This window comes from Chlorocebus sabaeus, chromosome 25 (genome assembly GCF_047675955.1).
Source record: "Chlorocebus sabaeus isolate Y175 chromosome 25, mChlSab1.0.hap1, whole genome shotgun sequence".
Taxonomy (NCBI): Eukaryota; Metazoa; Chordata; class Mammalia; order Primates; family Cercopithecidae; genus Chlorocebus; species Chlorocebus sabaeus.
The window spans coordinates 56,353,730-56,374,754 of NC_132928.1; the positions used below are offsets into that span (position 1 = coordinate 56,353,730).

Below are 21,025 nucleotides of genomic sequence, written 5' to 3' on the forward strand. Positions count from 1 at the left end.
TCTTATATTTGGAAAAATCTAAATTCTTTTTTTTTTATAATTTATTTATTATTATTATACTTTAAGTTGTAGAGTACATGTGCATAACGTGCAGGTTTGTTACATATGTATACTTGTGCCATGTTGGTGTGCTGCACCCATCAACTCGTCATTTACATCAGGTATAACTCCCAATGCAATCCCTCCCCCTCCCCCCCTCCCCATGATAGGCCCCGGTGTGTGATGTTCCCCTTCCCGAGTCCAAGTGATCTCATTGTTCAGTTCCCACCTATGAGTGAGAACATGCGGTGTTTGGTTTTCTGTTCTTGTGATAGTTTGCTAAGAATGATGGTTTCCAGCTGCATCCATGTCCCTACAAAGGACACAAACTCATCCTTTTTTATGGCTGCATAGTATTCCATGGTGTATATGTGCCACATTTTCTTAATCCAATCTGTCACTGATGGACCTTTGGGTTGATTCCAAGTCTTTGCTATTGTGAATAGTGCTGCAATAAACATACGTGTGCATGTGTCTTTATAGCAGCATAATTTATAATCCTTTGGGTATATACCCAGTAATGGGATGGCTAGGTCATATGGTACATCTAGTTCTAGATCCTTGAGGAATCGCCATACTGTTTTCCATAATGGTTAAACTAGTTTACAATCCCACCAACAGTGTAAAAGTATTCCTATTTCTCCACATCCTCTCCAGCACCTGTTGTTTCCTGACTTTTTAATGATCGCCATTCTAACTGGTGTGAGATGGTATCTCATTGTGGTTTTGATTTGCATTTCTCTGATGGCCAGTGATGATGAGCATTTTTTCATGTGTCTGTTGGCTGTATGAATGTCTTCTTTTGAGAACTGTCTGTTCATATCCTTTGCCCACTTTTTGATGGGGTTGTTTGTTTTTTTCTTGTAAATTTGTTTGAGTTCTTTGTAGGTTCTGGATATTAGCCCTTTGTCAGATGAGTAGATTGCAAAAATTTTCTCCCATTCTGTAGGTTGCCTAACCCGCATCTCCAAGACAATCCTAAGTCAAAAGAACAAAGCTGGAGGCATCACGCTACCTGACTTCAAACTATACTACAAGGCTACAGTAACCAAAACAGCATGGTATTGGTACCAAAACAGAGATATAGACCAATGGAACAGAACAGAGTCCTCAGAAATAATACCACACATCTACAGCCATCTGATCTTTGACAAACCTGAGAGAAACAAGAAATGGGGAAAGGATTCCCTATTTAATAAATGGTGCTGGGAAAATTGGCTAGCCACAAGTAGAAAGCTGAAACTGGATCCTTTCCTTACTCCTTATACGAAAATTAATTCAAGATGGATTAAAGACTTAAATGTTAGACCTAGTACCATAAAAATCCTAGAGGAAAACCTAGGTAGTACCATTCAGGACATAGGCATGGGCAAAGACTTCATGTCTAAAACACCAAAAGCAACAGCAGCAAAAGCCAAAATTGACAAATGGGATCTCATTAAACTAAAGAGCTTCTGCACAGCAAAAGAAACTACCATCAGAGATGGGCTAGTCTTGCTTGGGTGACGTAACTTCGAGAGTTCTGCTCATGGCTGCAGGGTCAACCAACTTGTTGTTAGGACCCTGGAGCTGTATGGTTTTCCTCTCTGTTGACCCTCAGCTCAGCCCAGAAGTACAGGGAAAGTGGAAGCTGTTTCCAGGCAAACCAACACTCCCAACTCTGAAGAGTCAGGGGTTGTTAGAGAGCTCTTTCCCAGAAAGCCTGAAACCGTGTCTTTAGTCTGGTGGCTGCACTAGTTACTTTTAACTGGCCAACAGGTGCCTGGTATTTAGCTCCTGAATTCTAAGGAAAAATGGGACAGAATAGCAAGTGAAAGTGGTCCAACGGTACTCACCACGTGGTGACATTCTGGATGAACCCCCAAGATGTGTCTGGAGTTGGTTCCTCCTGGTGGGTTTGTGGTCTCGCTGACTTCAAGAATGGAACCACGGAACTTTGCAGTGAGTGTTACAACTCTTAAAGATGGCATGAACCCAAAGAGTGAGTGGTAGCAAAGTTTATTGTGAAGAGCGAAAGAACAAAGTTTCTACGGTGTGTCTGTTGGCTGTATGAATGTCTTCCTTTGAGAACTGTCTGTTCATATCCTTTGCCTACTTTTCGATGGGGTTCTTTGTTTTTTTCTTGTAAATTTGTTTGAGTTCTTTGTAGGTTCTGGTTATTAGCCCTTTGTCAGATAAGTAGACTGCAAAAATTTTCTCCCATTCTGTAGGTTGCCTGTTCACTCTGATGGTAGTTTCTTCTGCTGTGCAGAAGCTCTTTAGTTTAATGAGATCCCATTTGTCAATTTTGGCTTTCGTTGCCGTTGCTTTTGGTGTTTTAGACATGAAGTCCTTGCCCATGCCTATGTCCTGAATGGTATTACCTAGGTTTTCTTCTAGGGTTTTTATGGTATTAGGTCTAACATTTAAGTCTTTAATCCATCTTGAATTAATTTTCGTATAAGGAGTAAGGAAAGGATCCAGTTTCAGCTTTCTACTTGTGGCTAGCCAATTTTCCCAGCACCATTTATTAAATAGGGAATCCTTTCCCCATTTCTTGTTTTTCTCAGGTTTATCAAAGATCAGATGACTGTAGATGTGTGGTATTATTTCTGAGGACTCTGTTCTGTTCCATTGGTCTATATCTCTGTTTTGGTATCAGTACCATGCTGTTTTGGTTACTGTAGCCTGAAAAATGCTCATCATCACTGGCCATCAGAGAAATGCAAATCAAAACCACAATGAGATACCATGTCACACCAGTTAGAATGGTAATCATTAAAAAGTCAGGAAACAACAGGTGCTGGAGAGGATGTGGAGAAATAGGAACACTTTTACACTGTTGGTGGGATTGTAAACTAGTTCAACCATTATGGAAAACAGTATGGCAATTCTTCAAGAATCTAGAACTAGAAGTACCATATGACCCAGCCATCCCATTACTGGGTATATACCCAAAGGATTATAAATCATGCTGCTATAAAGACACATGCACATGTATGTTTATTGTGACACTATTCACAATAGCAAAGACTTGGAATCAACCCAAATGTCCATCAGTGACAGACTGGATTAAGAAAATGTGGCACATATACACCATGGAATACTATGCAGCCATAAAAAAGGATGAGTTTGTGTCCTTTGTAGGGACATGGATGGAGCTGGAAACCATCATTCTCAGCAAACTATCGCAAGAACAGAAAACCAAACACCACATGTTCTCACTCATAGGTGGGAACTGAACAGTGAGATCACTTGGACTCGGGAAGGGGAACATCACACACCGGGGCCTGTCACGGGGAGGGGGGAGGGGGGAGGGATTGCGGTGGGAATTATACCTGATGTAAATGACGAGTTGATGGGTGCTGACGAGTTGATGGGTGCAGCACGCCAACATGGCACAGGTATACATATGTAACAAACCTGCACGTTATCCACATGTACCTTAGAACCTAAAGTATAATAAAAAAAAAAAAAAAAAAAAAAAAAAAAACCAAAAAAAAACAAAGTTTCTATGGTGTGGAAGGGGACCTGAGTGAGTTGCCACTGCTGAATGGGAGTGGCCAACTTTTATTCCCTTATTTGTCCCCTCCCATGTTCCATTTTTGTCCTATCAGAGTGCCTTTTTTCAATCTTCCCTGCGATTGTCTACTTTTAGGATCCTGCTGATTGGTGCGTTTTACAGAGCACTGATTGGTGCATTTTACAGAGCACTGATTGGTGCATTTTACAATCCCCTTGCTAGCTACAGAGTGCTGATTGGTGCATTTTACAATACTCTTGTAAGACAGAGAAGTTCCCTAAGTCCCCACTTGACCCAGCAAGTCCAGCTGGCTTCACCTCTCAGTCTGAGATGCTATAGAGACAGGTGTAGGTGAAGGAGGCAGGACCTCATAGGCCACATTAGGGTTTTGTTCCATTGGGGAATTGTTAGACAGTTCTGATGATCTTTTTCCCTGAGTGTCCTCCTAAGCAGGGTCTTATGTTCAGAGGCAGGTTTTCCATGAAGTTAAAGAAGCTTGAACTTCAGGATCCTTCATGGCATGAGCTTCTTAGAGGGACACTGGCAGTGGGTTCACATGATCTTATGTTATCACAAAATTTTCAAAAAGAAGTTATTTTTACCCCATAAAACCCCTGACTCTTAACACTACAACTTCTCCTCTGTCAAAAGTCCTTTCTGTTGGTAGGGTTGGAAGTGAGCATTTTTAGGAGTATAATTGGATTGTTTGAAACACAAAGGATAAATGCTTGAGATAATGGATACCCTATTTACCCTGATGTGATTATTATGAACTGTATGTCTGTATCAAAATATCTCATGCAACCCATAAATATATACACTTAATATGTACCCACAAAAATTGAAACTCAAAAATTAAAAAATATATATGTCCTATAAACACAAGAATTTGCATAAATTTGATTTGGTACAATTTTCTTTGAAAAGTATATGATACAGTATAACTATATATGCTGCCTAAAGAATAAATTCCTGACATAAGAGAATGGCGATTTTCTCCTTCAGCCCCTGCCCCTGAACTTCCCTCCCCAGTCTCTGGTAACCATCCTTCCACTCTCTTATCTCCATGAATTCAATTATTTTAACTTTTTGCTCCCATAGATAAGTGAGAACATGCAATGTTTGTCTTTCTGTGCCTGGCTTATTTCACTTCCATCTATCTTGTCGCAAAAGACAGGATTTCATTCTTTTTTATGGCCAAATAGTGCTCCATTGTGGATATGTATTAATACCACATTTTCTTTATCCATTCATCTGTTGATAGACACTAGGTGGCTTCCAAATCTTGGCTATCATGAACGATGCTGTAATAAACATGGGGGTGCGGCTATCTCTTCAATATACTGATTTCCTTTCTTTTGGGTATATACTAGGACTTGGATTGCTGGATCCAAAAATATGGTAGCTCTATTTTTAGTTTTTTGAGGAAATGTTTTCCATAATGTTTTTACTAATTTACATTCCCACTAACAGTGTACAAACATTCTCTTTTCTCCACATCTTTGCCAGCATTTGTTATTGCCTGTAAAAGACATAAATCTTAAGCAGTATTACAAATAAGGAGTCTACATATGTGTAAACTTGCATATCTTATGCATACCAATATGCTATGAAAGATCTTAGTGTATTTGATGAATCTTGTCCTGACAAAGTTTGGTGGTTCTATATGAAACGTCATACAGATCATACCCCCAAACATTTATTTTACCTAAAACCCAGTTATGTCATTAACAGAAAGAGGTAAATTTCATCAGAAGTAACGATCAACTCTTAGCTTGTTTGATGATTAAATTAATTAAGAGGAATTAATTATTCAAACATAACTGGAAAATAAATTTCTTGCTGATTTGACACGACATACAAACAAAAAATAATCTAAAACTCACAAAGTGCTACTACAATGAGGACATTGATGACAAATCAGTTAATGAATGATCATTTAAAATTACTCACTCTACAAGAAACTTGAAGTGCCCTGAAATTTTACAGTTGATATATGAAAGACATTTAATAGAATTTCCCCTCATTATAGGACAATGATCCTAAACATTTTATATATCATTAGCAATAATGAATTTTGAAGCACAAAAAAGCCTTTTGAGACAGACAATAATAAAAAACATATTTCCATAAATTGTGCTAAACACTAAATAATGTTTCCTCTGTAGAAAATGACATTACAAAATTCTTGTTAAAGAGCATCTCGCCAAAAAGTGTAAGAGAATAGTATTATAGAAATGTATTCTAAAAATAACAACTTCAATAAAAGTTGATATTTTTCTGGATTATGTCATTGCTGTGTTTGTTGGCTTTCTTGTGTTTTTTTTTTTTCTTTTATGCCAAGTGACTTCTCACCTGAGACTGATGCATTCTTTTTTTCTGTTTTTTTTTTTTCTGAGACAGGGTCTCACCCTGTTTCCCAGGCTGGAGTGCAGCAGTACCATCATAACTCATTGCAGCCTCAGTACCTGGGCTCAGCCTCCCAAGTAGCTGGGGTTAGAGGCATGAGCTATTATGCCTGGCTTGTTAGCTTTCTTGAATTTATTTTTTTGTGATTTCTTTTTCTAAATATTTAGCCTTATACCTGATTTTATATTGATAATTTTATATTCTTTTTTCTTAAAATTGTGTAATTAAAATAGCAACTTGTATAAACTTGACTACCGCCCTGCCTGATATGACATTTAGATCCCCTTGAACAGTTAGTGGTATAATAGTGATGTGATGTTCCCATTTCCCTATATTTGTTGTAGAGTGGGAGAGACCGAAGAATACCAAACACAGTTTTCTTACACTTTAAAGCAATATAATTAGTTTAATTGTAATGCAATCCTGATTGGATAACAAAATACATGCAACAAGTTTCAACTCCCTTAAGAAGTATTTTTGTTGATTTTTAAAATTACAAAGGTAGTTCAAATTATTTAAAAATTGTAATACAGAAGTAACATAGCAAAAATACCATCCAGTTTACCAGAGGAAACCATTGCTTATTATTTGGTGTGAGTTTTTTTCTTCACACTTTTTCTATGCATATACAAATTTACATCTGTGAATATATATATATATAAATGTGTATATATACACATACACCCCTGCATATATGTACAAGTATATCCATTTACAGTTAAAAATTAGCTTATAACAAAAACAAGATGATAAAATACTTTTTTCTTTTTCTTTGAACAATATGTTATGAACCCCTTTCCACATCAGTACATATATATATATATATATATATACACCTATTCTTCTTAAGAAATGCAAAATATAGATCTAGTATAATTAAATTAATCCCCTATAGATAGACATTTAGGATATTTTTATTCTTTTCTTATTATAAACAGTGCTAAACTGAAATCCATAAAAATATCTTTGTACACATTTATGAGTGTTTCTGGACATCAGATTCCTAGGAATTAAATTTCTATATCAAAGGCTTTGGGTTTAAAAATGTCTGTTATTTATTACCAAATTGTCCTTCAAAAAATGGTTGGCTTTCACATGGTCACAAAATTTATGATTAAGGCCAGATTGAGTTACGTGGTTGTCCCCAACAGACTAAGAAAGTGGCACCAGTGTGTGGCAGGGTTTTCTAAGCCCAGCACTAGCACCTTTCCCCTTTTCCATCAGGGGTTCAGCTTAGGATCACCCCTGGTGGGCAGCTCCTGAGTTGTGAAGGAGAGTATGAGAACTCAGACTGTCTCGGACCTGTGGAGGCTCCGTGGGTGGCGTTGGTCTCTGCTGCTTCTGGTTCTCAGTTCTCGAACGTCTTAGCTGAATCATCAAGGCCTCAAGGAAGTACAGTTCAGCATTCTTCATCTCCATATGTAGTATATCCATCTGATAAGCCTTTCTTTAATAGTCATCTATGACACTCCCCAAATAAGACTATACTTGCCTATCTAGAAAGCAACAGCAGAGATATATTTTCTGCTCTTAAGAATCTTCAAAGTAAGATTTGATGCTTGGAACTTGAAAGGATTCCAGAAGAAGAAAGTGTAAAAACCTTGTCTAGAGAAACAGTTGAATCCAAGAAAGTACTGGATGAAGATATACAGGAAAGGGAGAATTCAAAGAATGAAGAATCAAAGCACAATCAAGAATTGATATCTCAGTTGATAACTGCAGAAAATAAATGTAATCTTTTAGAAAAACAATTGGAATACATGTGAAATATGATAAAGCATGCAGAAATGGAGAAGACATCTGTCTTAGAGTAACAGGTTTCCCTAGAAAGAGAATGGCAACACAATCAAAGACATGTTTGCAGCCAACTTGAAAAATTGGATCTTTTTGAATGGGAGTATAACAAACTTTCCACAGTGCAGGCCCTTGCAGAAAGAAAAAAATGTAAGAGTTGGAAGCAAAACTCTCTGAAGAAGAACAGGAAAGGAAACACGTACAAACTAAGGTAGCTAAGTTACAGACTGGTCTAGAAACAAATAGACTTATCATTGAAGATAAGGCAAGTCCACATTTTCCCAGTGCAAGAAGAATTTTTTAAAAAGTCAAAACCACAAGAAAAACTAAGTTCTAGGAACTATTTTGCTGCACCAGTACGTTATAGATTATGCTTGGGTGATGTGCCGTTTGTAGCTGGGAAGTCCACAAGTCTTAGCTATGCTGTGGCAGCCAGTGTTCAGCTTGTCTTGCATTGCATCTAATGAAGAAACACAGTAAAGCTTTGTGCAATGATCAGTCATTAGTATTCCCTTGGCAAAGCAAGTATCTTCATGAGTGTTAAAAGTAAGAAGTTGTCAGTAATACCTCCCTCCTCTGACAGCATGAATGAGGAGCTGTCAGAAGTCTTACAGAGTTTACAGATGAATTTGGACACAGGAGCTGTAATCATCAGCGGCTTGCAAAACTTACCCAGGAGTTGCCAACTGTTGAACTGAAAGACAATTTAGTATGTGAATTAGAGGCATTAGTGGAAAAGATGGAGGCAAAAGGCAACCAAATAAATAAAGTTTGAAAATACCAAACCGAGCTGGAGAAACAGAAGGTAAAGAAGTAGTAGAAAGAATTAAAAGCTACCAAAAAGACTCTGGATGAAAAAGGAAAGAGCAACAGCCATTCTTCTGGACCACAAATAAGAAGGCATATAGTATGAGTGCAACATGAACTGTACACACATTGTTATCATGTTGTTGTGAATCATAATTTCAACTAGATGAAGCCATGTTAACCTTTTATAAATTTGCTACTGAAGTCAATAAAACAATTTTTTTTAAAAAAGAAAGCACTGAAACTTTCCTTAACAGCCTCTTTGTTGCAGGAAGTCAGGGACCCTGAACTGAGGGACCGGCTGGAGCCACGGCAGAGGAATATAAATTGTCAAGATTTCATGGACATTTATCAGTTCCCAAATAATACTTTTATAATTTCTTATGCCTGTCTTATTTTAATCTCTTAATCCTGTCATCTTCATAAGCTGAGGATGTATGTCACCTCAGGACCATTGTGATAATTGTGTTAACTGTACAAATTGATTGTAAAACGTGTGTGTTTGAATAATATGAAATCAGTGCACCTTGAAAAAGAACAGAATAATAGCGATTTTCAGGGAACAAGGGAAGACAACCATAAGGTCTGACTGCCTGCGGGGTCAGGCAAAATAGAGCCATATTTTTCTTCTTGCAGAGAGCCTATAAACGGACTTGCAAGTAGGGAAGATATTGCTAAATTCTTTTCCTAGCAAGGAATAGTAATAATTAGTACCCTGGAGAAGGAATGCATTCCTTGGGGGAGGTCTATAAACGGCTGCTCTGGGAGTGTCTGTCTTATGCGGTTGAGATAAGGACTGAAATATGCCCTTGTCTCCTGCAGTACCCTCAGGCTTATTAGGGTGGGGAAAAAACTCCACCCTGCTAAATTTGTGATCACACTGGTTCTCTGCTCTCGAACTTTGTTTTCTGTTGTTTAAGATGTTTATCAAGACAATACGTGCACAGATGAACATAGACCCTTATCAGTACTTCTGATTTTGCCCTTGTCCTGTTTCCTCAGAAGCATGTGATCTTCATTCTGCCTTTTGCCCTTTGAAGCATATGATCTTTGTGACCTACTCCCTGTTCGTACACCCCCTACTCTTTGAAAATCCTTCATAAAAACTTGCTGGTTTTGTGGCTCAGGTGGGCATCACGGCCTACTGATATGTGATGTCACCCCCAGAAGCCCAGCTGCAAAATTCCTCTTTGTACTCTTTGTCTTTATTTCTCAGCCAGCTGACACTTATGGAAAATAGAACCTACGTTGAAATATTGGGGGTGGGTTCCCCTGATACCTGTTAACAAAGGCTGTCTTTGTTATAAACTCTCAAAATTGCTTTTCTAAATAGAATATGAATGTATTGATGCTAAGATAAAACTGGTAATTTAGTATTTAACTTATTTGCCATTCTCATGCTTACATAGAAATTAAGCCCAAGAAGACTGAATTTCCTCATCGTATATGAGAAGATACTCCAAGAGTGCTAATGGACATGTTCACCACATATTAGAGGAATTCCTTTATATGGCCCTCTTAGAACTGATCAAGATAGAGTTCTAGGATTGTATCCAGATATCCAGCATGAATTGTCATAGCTACCTAGCCACTAGGCATGTCAAATCTTTCTATAGTTAGAGCTTTTAATTTAGGATCCTTCAATAGATTTTGGAGTATTTGTGAATCTCCAGAAATTATATGTAAACTTTTGCTTTTGGGGCCAGTTTTCTGATGAGTAGGTTTGTAGCTTAATCAAATTCACAACAGTGAGTCCGTAGACCCAAGGAAAGTAAGAATCAGTCCTCTGGTCACATGGTAAATATGTGTCTCAACCATCCTTTTAACAATTAAACTTTTGTTATCTATTTGTTTGGAAAAGAAAGTGGTACCTATGCATTCTTTTTTTTTTGAGATGGAGTCTTGCTCTGTCACCCAGGCTAGAGTGCAGTGGTGCGATCTTGGCTCACTGCAACCTCTGCCTTCCAGGTTCAAACGATTCTCCTGTCTCAGTCTCCTGAGTAGTTGGGGTTACAAGCACATGCCACCACGCCCAGCTAATTTTTGTATTTTTAGTAGAGATGGTGTTTCACCATGTTGGCCATTCTGGTCTTGAAGTCCTGACTTCAGATGATCCTCCCACCTATAAGTTGTTGGTCATACTCATGAAGAAGGGCGGCTCAGTGATGTGTGACAAAAGGGCAGAAAGGCGGGGTCTCTACAGCAGAGCTCTGCTGCTTCTCTGTCATCCCAAGCAATTCTGCTCTGGTCCAAATTTGTAGACTCACTCAGTAGATCAAAACCCCTGCAGTCATCTGGACCCACCTATTTTAAAAGGCAGTTTAACAAACATCTGGTGTTATTCAAGCATGCTTTTAAGGGGATTTCACCTCCCACTTCCTCCTTCACAAGAAGTTATCAAATTATTCCTTGTAACCACATTCAGTAAGCTGCACGAGATGAGTTCTAGTACACATAATTTTCTTCATCTCTCTATCTTTCCAGGACTGTTGCCCCATGGTTAGTTTGGCTAATCCCTTCACTTTCTCTGCCCATTTTCCATCACAGGGCTGTTCAGGCACCTCATCTCAGCAGCCCGTCTGAAATGCTCCCTTTGCCTATCAGCAATGCATAGCGTAGGTATGTGTTGCCTCGCACCTTTTCTTGCAGCCTTGTTCTTGCTCACATGATGACTTTAATAATTTATGTGGGTTATTACTTCCCTTCCACCCCCTAATTTCTCACAAATGGGTTCCTTGCCCACCGAGTGAGTCCTGCCCTGAAGTTTCTTTTCCACAAAGGGCCCCTCAGTTTAGCTTCTTGTTTAAGTTCTTCTCTATTTCTTTGGACATCTTCCTGTTTCTGTCACTTGCAGTACCATAGCTAAGTCTGCTATCCCCAGCTATCCACCTTTTGTAATTCAACAGTAAAAGCCAAGGTCATGAAAGCAACAAGCTGGTTGGATCTTCACAGCTAGTCTCAGGATTTCTAGCTCTCTTTTTGGTAAATATAGATCAAGCATGGTAAGTGGAATTAACCATATCCCTTTTGAAGGCAGTCCTTGTTCTTCAAAATTGTCATATTTATTTTAACAACATGCTTAGCTATTGCAACCCACATGTAGTGGGAGGAAACGTTTGAAAGGCTTTTCTGCCACAGTCAGCAGTGACTTGTCAGACAAACAACTTCTGAGGTGCAACTTTGGTCCTGACAGCTCTCATTCCATTAGGCACAGCCCAGGAGAATGGGAAGCCAGGAGATTTCCGAGAAAAGGTGTCTGTTTCATGGGCATATATTCTTCACCTGTCAATAGACACTTTTAAAAAAGCCTCCAAACAAAGGAGATAGATATAGTTCTCTCTCCAAGGGTAGAATCTGAACTGAGTCTGTGTTATCAGCTGGCTAGTTGGAATGGGGAGAGGCCAAGGGTAATGACTGGCAGTATGGTTGCTGGCCTGTGTGGCCGTCATAGCCAGGGTGGACAATATGATAATAGATATTGACCCTATGGTCATATAATCTGATCAATGTCCTTAGATCAACAAGCTTCTCACTATGTTTTGTATAAAATACTGGTGTGCAGAGAACAAGATGTTGACTTCTTAATCCTTTGAGCCCAGGCAGGACCTGGAGCATCAGGGAACATGTGGGCTGCTCACCTTTGGCCTCAAGTAGCCTCTCCCATTTGCCCCAGTATGCAGTACAAATAACATCACTTTCTCTATGTGTCCTGATATGGAAAGATTGGAAACACTATCTTAGCAGACCTGCCCTTAAAGGCCAGTGGTTTAAGAAAGTATAAGGTTTAGGATAGATAGAGCATCCTAAGAAGGAAGTATGATGGAAAGTAAACATGAGAAGGAAACATGAAGGAAAATAATCCCGGAAAGTGTAATCCAATATGCTGAAATATGTGAAAATAGTAAGGAGAGGAAGGAGAATGCCATTGGATGGCCGAGGAAGTCAGCAGATGTAGTTTTTTTATGTTTCTTTTTTTTTTTTTTTTCCAACTGGTAAAAAGAAAGTCCTTGAATTTTCCTTTTTTCTGTTTTTTTTTTTTTTTTTTTTTTTTTTTTTAAATTTAAAACTCTTAGACTCTGACTCTCTGACTAGCATTTGTATATGCTTGTTTAAGAACTGTGTTTTAAAATCTTTTTATTCCAAACACCTAACACAGGGTCTATCACATACAAGTATTTATTGATCAAATGTTTGTTGAAATGACCAGTCATGAAGTGATTGCAAAAGAAGAAACTCATTCATTCATTCAACTCAGCAAACATTTAAACATTTTCTAGTTACTGCTATGGGCTAAGCTTTGGACATTCAAATGAGTGAGAAATACCATAGTTTTCAAGGAATTCATAGTTTAGAAGAGAAGAGAAGGCATATTGATAATACATTATTACATATGGCATAACAGAGGTTGCACAAGATAAAGTTAAGTACGAAGAAGGGATAATCAATTTTATCCTGGAGAGTGGTTAGGAAACCAGAGGAATGCTTTAATTGAGTTTAGTTTTAAAGGTTGATTGAAATGTAATATACACGTATAGTAAATGTACCACTTAATAAAATTTGAAAAGTTGAACATACCATGTAAGCCAGGTGCCTAGAAAGATCTCTTATTTTTCTTCCTAGTTACTGTCCACCAAAAGTAAGACCTATCTGACTTTAAACAGCATATAGCAGTGATGCCTGCAACTAGTGCCTTGTATAACAGGAATGGCACAATATGTATACTTTTCTGTCTGGCTTCTTTCAACAAACATTATATCTGTGACATTCATCTATATTATTAGATATGAGTAAAGATCAGTCTCATTGTATGATATTCCATTGTCAGAATATGCATGCATTCTTTCCTCCATACCTACTGTTTGGTGGACATTTTTAGTCTCTGACTGTTACAAATAGTTCTGCTATGAAATTCTAGTACATGTGCTTTAATGAATGTTTGTATGCATTTTTGTTGAATGTATACCCAGGAGTGCAATTGTTTGTTCTTATGGTATATTAAGATGTATAGATACTTCCAAATAGTTTTCCAAAGTGGTCGTACTAACTTACACTCCCAGTCGCAGTCTATGAGGGTTCTGGTTGCTCCATTTCCTTGCAAACAATATTTTTTCTTTTCATTTTAGCAATTCTCATGGCACTATATTGTAGTTTAGCAGACTTTTGAAAGATACATTCTATTTTATTAGGCAAAAGGGGTAATAGAGCGAGTCCTGGGGAGGATCAAAAAAATAAGAAAGAGGGAGCATGCAGGAGTCCTGAGCAGCTCTCCTTGGAGGCACTAGGGGGGAATCTATTTCCTTGTGTTTTTCTAGCTTCAAGAGGCTGCCCAAATTCCTTGGTTCCTGACCCTATATCATTCCAACTTCCTTCCATCATCATGTCACCTTCTCTGACTCTGACTCTCCTACTTTTCTCTTGTAAGGACCCTTGTGATTACATTGGGTCCATCTGGCTAATCCAGGATAACCCCTATCTCAAAAGCCTTAACTTAATCATGTCTGCAGATTCCTTTATCATGCAAGTTGCATAGTTACAGGTTCTGGGGATTAGAACATGAACATCTTTTGGAGACCCTTTTTAGTCTACCATGATCATGTTGTAGCCTCACCTTATCTATACCATAGTATGTGTTATTCTTATTTATGTGGGCCAGGTGCTAAGCAGAGTGGTGTGATGGAAGAGGCTGGGTACGGTGGATCCTGCCTGTAATCCTAGCACTTTGGGAGGCTGAGGTGGGCAGACCATCTGAGGTTGGGAGTTTGAGACCAGCTTGATCAGCAAGGAGAAACCCCTTCTCTACTAAAAATACAAAAATTAGCCGGGTGTGGTGGTTTATGCCTGTAATCCCAGCTACTCGGGAGGCTGAGGCAGGAGAATTGCTTGAATCCAGGAAGCGGAGGTTGCAGTGAGCTGAGATTGTACCATTGCACTCCAGCCTGGGCAACAAGAGCAAAACTCCGTCTCAACAACAACAACAACAAAAAATGCTGGTATGGAGTTAGCACACCAGGGAGTCCCAGAGCTGCTTCAGAGCTATGAGGCCTTGGACAAATCATTTAAATTCTCCTGGTTCTCGCTTTGTAGTTTGTGAAATGAGGCTATTGGACTAGGTCAGGGAAGGCAAATTCTTGCTGGGCACACTGTCAACCTTCTTCCCTCCCACACCCATGGCAGAGATTACTACTTGTTCAAGGCTCTTTCTCTTGTGATCTTGTGTCCCAGCCTAACCTTCCAAACAGCCACTACCAGATGGCATGAGATAATACTGAGATGAAATCTACTTTCTCTCCTCAAAAAAGGTCATCTATGAGGCCTACATCTTAAGCTGTTAAAACAACATAGACTCCTAAAACTCAATTAACCTTACCATGGATCATCGAATGCCCAAAGTCAATTGACTTCCTTTCTATTCTATGTTTTCTTCCCCAAGTTTTCTCTAACTTATTAACTTGGCTAATCAGTATTTTATATATCTTTGCTTCTCCTCTGAAGGGAGCAGTTAGGAACAAAAAGAGAAATAATAGGCCGAATGGGTCCCCAGCTGTCTTATCATCAACCCGGTATAAATAAGAGTTGCCTACACAGAAACCCTGCACTGCCACCACAACCATGGCAATACATGTACTTATACTTACACTTGTAACTACACTTACATTTAAAAGCCCATGTCACTTTCTCCCACACACATTGATTTCTACATAGAACTTGCCTTTTCCTAATATACAGAGAACACAGCAACAAATTACACTGTTGATTGCCAGACTCATGAGCTAGAAAGAACTCTCTCAAAAGTAATTGACAACCAGGCATGACCAGGCATGTGAAACATCTCTCTGAGGGTGAGAGTGAAACATTAACATTAAAGACATATAGCTTGGATCATGAGAAAAGCTATGAGACAGGATATGAACTCACTTCTACTGGAAGGAGTAAAATGCAAAGAATACTCAGGGGACTTAAGTTGAGCACAAGAATCAAAGTCAGATACTAGACCCAAAAACCAGAATAGTCAAATGATCACACTGTCTTGTGATACATGGTTTCTGGAATGCATTACGAAAAATGAAAGAGCACTTTTCTATTGAGATAACTGTCTCTTGTCAGATTCTACCTAGGTTTGCTGTAACCTGATGCTTTCAACTCTATTTGTGGTTTATAAGATTTTCCAAAGAAGAGACACTTTTTCTTCTTAATCTAATACCCCTTCACATCAAAATGGAATTTTGAGTTGCTTCATTTTATAACCACAGGACAGAGAAGATGCCTCTTCTGAGATCTGAGTTCCTCACTGGAAATTCTTGGTAGAGACAAAGATGTGTGGTGTCCTGGAATGGGTTGCTTTCCCTGAAAAGCCAGAGCATCCCTCCCCCACATTTAAGTGATTACCCTCACATAGGCCTGCCTTACTTTTCTCACAAAATGTGTCGATATCTGAAATTATTTTATTGATTTGTTTACCTTGGGAATGGCAGCCCTGTAAATGATGAATTGGGGATGCTGATCTAAGTGGCAGGCTTGTTTTCTTTGGTCAGCATAGTGGCCATAGATCAATTTTGAATTGAATGTCTTTAGACAAGCAGAAACTCTCCTGCTCAACATAATCACCACTCCCTGTATTCTCACCCTTGACTGCTTCACACATGTGAGTCCTCTGCATAGCCCAGCAAGGCATTTGAGTATGGGAAGTGTGGCTTCCCTGTAGCAGGTCTCCTGCTCTGGAATATAACTGCATGGCAGTGGGACCTCATCTGTACCCCAGCATGCATAATGGAAGGGATTCAACAAATATGTGTTCGCTGGTGTATAAAATGAGAGGTTTTATTTCTGGCTTCTTCTAACTTGTTGTACGTCAAAGAGGGGGCGTTCTGCACTTTTCATACTTTCACTTTCTCACCTGTGGGAGGTTTGAGTGGTACAATGTACATGGAGTTGAGAGGGAAATGGGTGGAGGCCCTGTTAAGATTCTTTTGGAGACACCCCTCCAGAGTCAGCACTCTCTAGACAATGAGAAACTCCCTTCTAGCCAGGCTTTTGCAAAGAACTGAGATGCTTCCTTAGACAGGAACAAAGGTTCACAAGTGTTATTGTTGTAAGTGTCCTCTCTGTGAGAAATGAGATAATGACGAGTCAGCCAGTATGGTGGACAAGATAATGCTCCCCCACCCCACAAAGATGTTCACATGCAAATTCCCCAACCTGTGACTTTGTTACCTTATATAGCAAAAGGGACTTCGCAGATGTGATTAAGTTAGAGTCCTTGAGATGGGGAGATTATTCTAGATTATCCACCAGGTCGGCCCAATATCATCACAAGGATCCTTATGAGGTAAAGAGGAAGGCAGAAGAGTCTGAGTCAGAAAGAGTTATGTGATGACAAAAGCAGAGATAAGAATAATGCTATTGTTGGTTGGGGAGCATGAGCCAAGGGATGTGGGTGACCGCTAGAAGCTGGAAAAGGCTGGGAACAGATTATCTCCCAGAGCCTCCAGCAGGAATGCAACTCTAACTATGCATAGGTGTTAGCCCAGTGAGACCTGTGTGGGACTTCTGACCTTCAAAACCATTAAGATAATAAACTTGTGCTGATCTAAGGCATTAAGTTTGTGGTCATTTATTATAGCAGCAACAGGAAGTTAATACAATGAGTCAGTATTTATTGAGCATCATTTGTGAGCTAGGAACTGCATAATGTTCTCAGAATAAAAGATAGATATGGTCTTCAAATGTAATTTTGTAGGGAGGGTAACCTTTTTTTAGAAACTTTTAAATTCTACTTTCCCAAACTTTTTTTATTTTTTATTTTTTGCATTTCAGTAACTTTACTGAAAGGTATATCCCTTAGTACTAAAACATAATGGTAGTTGGTTAGTTTACCTCTGCCAACTCAAAAATTAACGATATATTCAAAATGTTGAAATGTATCAGGCTTTTGGGAAAACTAAAAAGTTATGTATAAACAGGATATTGGCCTGAGATTTCCTTTTTTTGTTGTATCTCTGCCAGGTTTTGGTATCAGGATGATACTGGCCTCATAAGATAAATTAGGGAGGAGTCCCTCCTTTTCAATTTTTCAGAATAGTTTTAGTAGGAATGGTGCCAGCTCTTCTTTGTATATCTGGTAGAATTCAGCTGTGAATCCATCTTGTCCTGGGCTTTTTTGGGTTGGTAGACTATTTATTACCGCCTCAATTTCAGAGCTTATTATTGGTCTGTTCAGGGATTCAGTTTCTTCCTGGTTCAGTTTTGGGAAGATCTGTGTGTCCAGGAATTTATCTGTTTCTTCTAGATTTTCTAGTTTATGTGCACAGAGATATTTATAATATTCTCTGATGGTTGTTTGTTTTCGGTGGGGTCAGTGGTAGTATTCCCCTTATCATTTCTGATTGTGCTTATTTGAATCTTCTCTTTTCTTTTTTTTATTATACTTTAAGTTCTAGGGTACATGTGCATAACGTGCAGGTTTGTTACATATGTATACTTGTGCCATGTTGGTGTGCTATACCCATCAACTCATCAGCACCCATCAACTCGTCATTTACATCAGGTATAACTCCCAATGCAATCCCTCCCCCCTCCCCATGATAGGCCCCGGTGTGTGATGTTCCCCTTCCCGAGTCCAAGTGATTTCATTGTTCAGTTCCCACCTATGAGTGAGAACATGATCTTCTCTCTTTTCTGATTTATTAGTCTAGCTAGCAGTCTTATTTTATTAATTTTTTTTTTTTTAAAAACCACCTCCTAGATTTGTTGACCGCTTGAATTTTTTTTGTATGTGTGTGTCTCGACCTCCTTCAATTCAGCCCTGATTTTGGTTACTTCTTGTCTTCTTCTAGTTTTGTTTGCTCTTGTTTTTCTAGTTCTTTAGAATTACAGAACATGTACACTTTAATGAATTTCTTATTGCTATGAAGATGAGGAATACTTAGAGACAATTACATCAATACAATACATACTGATTCCACAGAATGCTTATACATGCATACATTTTCCTCCAAACGAACATGTTTTTCACAGATTTAAGTGACAAATGATTTATATAGGATTCTCCAGATTCCAAAATATGTACAGATTTTTTTACTCTACAGAAACTGATGAGCAGTGGTTGAAAAAGGGTTGTTTTGTCTAACATGGCTCTTATGAAATTCTGTATCAATACACATTTTTCAGTAACCACACATTTTCCTTTTAATTGTTAAGTGAAATTCTGGACATATCAGCATGCGGGATGAAACTGTCCCATTTCCAAACACTGTTTCAGATGAGATCATGAGTGACTGACAGCATGACTTAATTTTAACCATACACACATGCACACGCACACAGGAGCACGCACACACACAGGCACATGCACACACATGCACCATCCCCGATCTTCTCTGTGACTTTTGACTAACATGGCCACAGCAGCAGTGGAGGAGATCACATTAGAAGACACACAAGTTAAGAGTAAGGTGTCCCCACTCCTGAGAACTCTGCCTGAGCACTGGCAGGGCTGCGCCCGCGTGGATGTGAGTGAGGAACCCAGTGTCTGAGATCCCTCTGGTTTACCAGAGAAAGTGAGCAGCTATGGCAACGACGGTCACCAGTGTGCCTAGAAATCAATGGCCACCATGAATACATATATTTTTTCTTCATTTCAAATTTTAATCAAAGCTTATATATAAGATTACTTTATTCCTGCATCTCCTCAATTTTTTTCTTCCTTGTATTTGCCCTTTTCCTTTCCTACTTGGCGAGATTTGACTTTCTGTTCAAGGATCTTATTGTGGTCTTTGTCCAGTTTTAGGCTAGTGATAACCACCTTGCTGGGGTGAATGCCTAGATGGACAGTTGTGCCATTAGTCTTTTCCCCCTGCACCCATTCAATGTAGATGACATATTTCTTCCTATAAATCTGGACTACTTTATCAATTTGCTGACCTTTATTGTGTCCTTGCACAACCTGAACTTCATTATCCTTTCGGTTAGGCATGGATTGAACATTGTACTTCTGTCTCAGCTCTTTGGAAAAAGGGGAAGACATAATCTTCCTGCGAATGTGGGAAGGTGTACTGAAATGTCTTTTGCGGTTCTTGCTTCGATCAGAAGTCACAAAGGGATTGAACTTCATTTTGGCTGCTCCCACTTCGGTCTAGGTTTTTTAAAAGCTTCATAATTTTTTAATTTGGCAGAGATGTGGTTCTTAAGTTTGATTTAGCTATTTGCAGCCATTTTCCAACGTTCCTAAACATCATTCTAAGACTCTCAGACTTTCAAAATAAACCATGAGGAACCCAAGCAGGTGGCCTGTGCAGTGGTACCCCGAAGCCACGCTGAGCTCAGGCCTTTGCTTGTGCAGTGGAGGGAGAGATCTGGCAATCAGACCTCTTGCCATGAGAAAACGCAAGGCCCCGGAAACATCTGGACACCTCACAGCACTCCATCAGGCAAATTCGTTCAGGACAGCTAGATCTGAAACCTGAGCAACCAGGCTGACTCAGTTTTCAAAACAGTGCAGTCAGGAAAACATGTCAGATAAAAACACATTTTTGATCTTTAAAAACAAAATGGGTCAGGTGCGGTGGCTCACGCCTGTAATCCCAGCACTTTGGGAGGCTGAGGCAGGAGGACTGCCTGAACTTAGGAATTCGAGACCAGCCTGGGCAACAGGGTGAAACCCCGACTCTACTAAAATACAAAAAACTATTTGGGTGTGGCAGTGTGTGCCTGTAGTCCCAGCTACTCGGGAGGTTGAGGCAGGAGAATTGCTTGAACCTGGGAGGCGGAAGTTGCAGTGAGCGGATATCATGCCACTGCACTCCAGCCTGGGTGACAGTGCAAGACTCCGTCTCCAAAAAAAAAGCCAAAAAAACACAAAAAACAAAACAAAACAAAACAAAACACCAAACCAAAACAAAATGACTCTAAAGTATTTGCGGTTTGTCCCTTAGCCAACTCAGATCCATATTATGTCATTATCGGTTACTCTTGGACCCCAGGCTGTCAGTCATTTCAGAATCATTCTGGATGATTGAGATCTGAAGTTCCTAAGACCAGCACTTGAATACCCAAGTAACCAGGTGCCTCTCACTCTTGGTAAGCTCCACTGAAGGACGGTCCAAATGTCCCTGGTCCTACTATATCTGTGTCTACCACTTACGAGATGGGTTCCCTCCCATATCACTGCAAAACAGGGCAAAGCACAAAGAGTCTAGTTCTTCTAGTGGTGATGTTAGTTTGTGAACTTGAGATCTTTCTAGCTTTTTGATATGGGCATTTAGTGCTATGAATTTCCCTCTTAACACTGCCTTAGCTGTGTCCCAGAGATTCTGGTACATTGTATCTTTGTTCTCATTAGTCTCAAAGAACTTCTTGATTTCTGCCTTGAGGGTAAATGTTAAGTAAATAGATGTGTGAGAAGTGTTGTGACAGACTAATTCAGGGTGTTATGGGACCATAACACAAAGAGAAACATAGCCTAGATTGGCATGATTG

At 39.3% G+C, this 21,025-nt stretch overlaps 2 protein-coding genes across 3 annotated transcripts in view; one reads left to right on the forward strand and one right to left on the reverse strand.

Annotated features, from left to right (window-relative positions):
• Positions 1-21,025, forward strand: part of LOC103230569 (TNF superfamily member 4) — a 278,327-nt gene that overhangs the window by 100,181 nt on the left and 157,121 nt on the right. The window lies entirely within an intron of this gene.
• LOC119619648 (large ribosomal subunit protein uL24-like) lies at positions 18,697-19,823 on the reverse strand. The gene has a single exon (XM_073011433.1). It carries the CDS (start codon positions 19,659-19,661, stop codon positions 19,239-19,241), a length of 423 nt encoding a protein of 140 aa, XP_072867534.1. The 5' UTR covers positions 19,662-19,823; the 3' UTR covers positions 18,697-19,238.

Coding starts and splice junctions, on each gene's coding strand:
- LOC119619648 (XM_073011433.1), bottom strand. CDS start 19,661: ATGAAGTTCAATCCCTTTGTGACTTCTGATCGAAGCAAGAACCGCAAA.